Genomic DNA, 4,767 nt, shown 5'->3' with positions numbered 1-4,767 from the left:
TAACTGTCCTAAAATAGAGTGCAGGTACTGCCATAAACATGGTCACATTCTGGATAACTGCCCTACCAGACCACCCCGACCTCCTGGCACTTCCACAAAAGAGAAAAATTTTACTAAACCTGGTTCCTCATCTGTTGTTGCTGCAACCTCGGATGATTCATCCCTCATTCAGATAAGTGATCTTCAGAGCTTATTGAATCAACTAATTTCATCATCCTCTGCTCTTGCTGTTTCATCAGGTAATCGATGGCTTCTTGATTCTGCCTGTTGTAATCATATGACCTCTGACTTTTATCTTATGTCTACTTCTAGCCCTACAAAATCTTTACCTCCTATTTATGCTGCTGATGGTAATTGTATGAACATCTCTCATACTGGTACCATTGATACTCCCAGTTTACATCTTCCCCATACTTACTGTGTTCCTAACCTGATCTTTAATCTAGTGTCTGTTGGTCAATTATGTGATCTTGGCTTAAATGTTTCATTTTCTCCCAATGGTTGTCAGATTCAGGATCCGCAGACGGGACGGACGATTGGAACGGGTCACAAAGTGGGAAGATTGTTTGAGCTCACATCACTTCGGGTTTCATCTCCTTCTTCCATCTCTGCTTCAGTCACTGATTCTGACACATATCAGTGGCATCTTCGTCTTGGTCATGCTTCTTCTGAAAAACTTCGTCATTTAATTTCTGTTAACAAGTTGAAAAATCTTACTAAGTTTGTTCCTTTTAATTGTTTGAATTGCAAACTTGCTAAACAACCTGCCTTGTCTTTTTCTCAATCCATCTCTAATTCTGATAAACCTTTTGATCTAGTGCATTCTGATATTTGGGGTCCTGCCCCAACTACTACTGTTCATGGTTATCGCTATTATGTTTTATTCATTGATGACTACTCTCGATTTACATGGATTTACTTTCTAAAACATCGTTCTGAATTATCTCGCACATATATTGAGTTTGCTAGCATGATTCGCACTCAATTTTCCTCTCCCATCAAAATTCTTCGCACCGATAATGCTTTGGAATATAAAGATTCCATCCTTCTTTCTTTTCTTTCCCAACAGGACACTATTGTTCAGCGCTCTTGCCCTCATACCTCTCAACAAAATGGACGTGTTGAGCGCAAACATCGTCACATTCTTGACTCAGTACGTGCCCTCCTTCTTTCTGCCTCTTGTCCAGAAAAATTCTGGGGTGAAGCTGCCCTTACATCAGTATATACAATCAATCGTCTCCCTTCTTCTGTTCTTCAAAACACCTCTCCATTCGAAAAACTATATGGTATTTCTCCCGACTATTCTAAACTCAAAGTTTTGGGTAGTGCCTGCTTCGTTCTTTTACATCCTCATGAACACAATAAGCTTGAACCATGTGCCCGTCTCTGTTGTTTCCTTGGCTATGGCACCGAACACAAAGGATTTCGTTGTTGGGACCCTCTTTCCAACTGACTCCGGATATCTCGGCATGTCACCTTTTGGGAACACACTATGTTCTCTCGTTTGTCCTCCTTCCACACCTCTTTCTCTAGTCCTCAATCTTTCTTTACAAATACATCTATTGACCTTTTTCCTCTCTCTGAACCCACTTTGGATACTGAGCTTGCACAATCTTCACCTGCTACTGCAAATCCGGATCCACCATCTGTCTTCGATGATGTTCCTGAATCGCCACATGCTACTCCTCTTCGTCGCTCTACCCGGGTAAGAGAACCTCCCACTCATCTCACTGATTACCATTGTTTTTCCACCATTGTTTCCCTTATTGAACCCACCTCTTATCAAGAGGCCAGTACTAACCCAATATGGCAAAAAGCAATGGATGAAGAATTACAGGCTCTTGAAAAGACACACACTTGGGACTATGTTGACTTACCTCCAGGTAAAAGACCCATTGGTTGCAAATGGATTTACAAAATCAAAACTCACTCTGATGGAACTATTGAACGTTATAAAGCTCGGCTTGTTGCAAAAGGATACTCACAAGAATATGGTATTGACTATGAAGAAACATTTGCCCCTGTTGCCCGGATGACATCTGTTCGCAGCTTGTTAGCTGTTGCTGCTGCCAAACAGTGGCCTCTTCTTCAGATGGATGTCAAAAATGTCTTTCTTAACGGAAACCTCTCTGAAGAAGTGTATATGAAGCCACCTCAGGGCACTTCTCCTCCTCCCAACAAAGTGTGTCTCCTTCGTCGCACTCTATACGGTCTAAAACAGGCTCTACGAGCTTGGTTTGCCACGTTTAGCTCCACCATTACTCAACTTGGATTTACCTCCAGTTCTCACGACAATGCCCTTTTTACACGATAGGCCATATCCGACCTACAACAATATCTTGGTCAACATTTTGAGATGAAAGACCTTGGATCTCTGAATTACTTTCTCGGTCTTGAAGTCTCTCACCGTTCAGATTGTTATCTGTTATCTCAAGCGAAATATGCATCTGACCTGATAGCGCACTCAGGAATTACAGACTCCACCACATCTTCAACACCGTTAGATCCTCATGTCCATCTAACTTCGTTTAATGGTGTTCCTCTTGACGATGCAAGCTTGTATCGGCAACTTGTTGGCAGTCTTATATACCTAACAGTGACTCGCCCAGATATTGCATATGCTGTTCATATTGTCAGTCAATTTATGGCTGCTCCTCGAACAATTCATTTCACTGTTGTTCTACGCATATTTCGCTATGTCAAAGGCACCTTGGGACATGGTCTCCAGTTCTCATCTCAGTCTTCCCTTGTGTTGTCGGGATATTCTGATGCTGATTGGGCGGGGGATCCTACTGATCGACGATCCACCACAGGATACTGTTTTTACTTAGGTGATTCTCTCATCTCATGGCGTAGTAAGAAACAAAGTGTTATATCTCGTTCAAGTACGGAATCTGAATATCGTGCTCTGGCTGATGCTACAGCTGAACTTATATGGCTTCGGTGGCTCCTTGCTGATATGGGTGTCCCTCAACAGGGTCCTACCCTCCTCCATTGTGACAATCGTAGTGCCATTCAGATTGCTCACAATGATGTGTTTCATGAACGTACAAAACACATTGAAAATGACTGTCACTTTGTTCGTCACCACCTCTTAAGCAACACCCTCCTCTTACGTTCTGTTTCTACTATTGAACAACCTGCGGATATCTTCACCAAAGCCTTGCCATCTAATCGATTCTGTCAATTACTTACCAAACTCAAGTTGATCGCCACTCTACCACCTTGAGTTTGAGGGAGGGTATTAATGTAAATTCTGTAAATTAGGCTAATTACATTACATTAGGCTAATTATATTACATTCCTTATTTAATTTGGGTAATTTAGCTATTTATGCATCATTTGATACTCTTGTAAAATACAGAAGATTCATCAATAAAATATAGAAAGAATATTCCTTTTACAAGTTTGAATAATTCTGATTTAAAAGCACGATTTTTTTTTAATTCAAATTCTTTTTTTAACTTAAGTTCTTAATTTAACACATTTTGAACTTGTTTTAACTCAACACATTTTAACATTCATCCGTTACATTTTATCTAATTCGTTAAAACTATTTCATCACATTTTAATTAAATTCAAAAAAATTAAACTATAAAGATGGATAAAGATTGAAAAGAAAAAGAATCAAAATTCGACCAAAACAAGAAAAAAAATGCATTATTTCAATAAATAATTTTGAAACAACATTCATTTGATAAATAGTTTTTAAAAAATTAATGTAAACAAAAATTAAAAAATAAAAAGAGTTAGAAAGAAATTTCATCAATTTAAAAATACAGACAAGACACCATTTTTAATGAATTTTAAAAACAGTAAAATTGAACGATTTTTTCCATAAAATAGGTTTTTTTTGTTATGGAGAGAAAAATAAATTAATATTAAATTTAAAAAGCAAGAATTTAAATTCTACCTAAATTTAAATAATAAAAAAATAAATAGAATAAAGAAATTAAAATTTATATAAATATATATAATATATAATAATTAAAAAAGAGAGAGAAATGAGTTCTTTTCTAATTTGATATAGGAAAAATGTAAAGGGGAGAGAATACAAAATTTAATGAAAACTAATAAAATAAAATAAAATATATACAGATTTTTAAGGAGGGATGAAATAAGATAAAATTAAATTGCTTGAAAATATATATATATATATATATATACAATGGGTGAGTCTTATAAAGAGAAAAAGAAATGTATAAAAGACTAGAAAAAAGAATTAAAACAAATTTTGGTAATTAGTTTGAAAAAGGGCATTAATCTAAAGTTAATAAACACATCAAATCAACTCTATCCTTTAACGGATGATATGTGCTTAATAAGTTGAGTCTGCTCCAACTCACATACAAACAAAATTCTTATTTGCAATTCAATATGTTTTAAACTCTCGAGTTAACAAATTCTTAGACTAATTAATTAGTCATCAACCAATACCTTACCTTACCTAATGGTTTACCTTTATTTTAGTTGTTATCCTTTTACTGGGCTCACAAATCAATTTCACTGGAGTTTAGCCCATTGGGCCAGCCCATCAATTTATTCATAAAAATGGGCCGCACTTTATTACGCCTAACTTCATCGTCCCTCACATCTCCGATCTTATGCAAGAAATTCAGACCGCCGGTGAAGGTGGCGAATCATTCTCAGTTTCACATTCATATCACCATTTTGTTGCTTAAGAAAAGAAAAAAAAGAATCACGATAAGATCTTGTGAAAACAATTTATAAACAGTTAGATCCGGACGGCACCGAAGACATTGATCT

General features: G+C 36.6%; 1 protein-coding gene across 1 annotated transcript; it reads left to right on the top strand.

Annotated features, from left to right (window-relative positions):
- The first annotated feature begins 2,356 nt into the window (after window positions 1-2,356).
- LOC116404150 (uncharacterized mitochondrial protein AtMg00810-like) lies at window positions 2,357-3,229 on the top strand. The gene has a single exon (XM_031886443.1). It carries the CDS (start codon window positions 2,357-2,359, stop codon window positions 3,227-3,229), a length of 873 nt encoding a protein of 290 aa, XP_031742303.1.
- The last annotated feature ends 1,538 nt before the right edge of the window (window positions 3,230-4,767 follow it).

This window comes from Cucumis sativus, chromosome 1, assembly GCF_000004075.3.
Source record: "Cucumis sativus cultivar 9930 chromosome 1, Cucumber_9930_V3, whole genome shotgun sequence".
Classification (NCBI taxonomy): Eukaryota; Viridiplantae; Streptophyta; class Magnoliopsida; order Cucurbitales; family Cucurbitaceae; genus Cucumis; species Cucumis sativus.
The sequence above is the reverse complement of the archived record's forward strand: the minus strand, read 5'-3'. Positions and strand labels throughout refer to the sequence as shown.

Bases quoted from the DNA above. Each gene is read 5' to 3' on its own strand.
- LOC116404150 (XM_031886443.1), top strand. From the start codon at position 2,357: ATGAAAGACCTTGGATCTCTGAATTACTTTCTCGGTCTTGAAGTCTCT.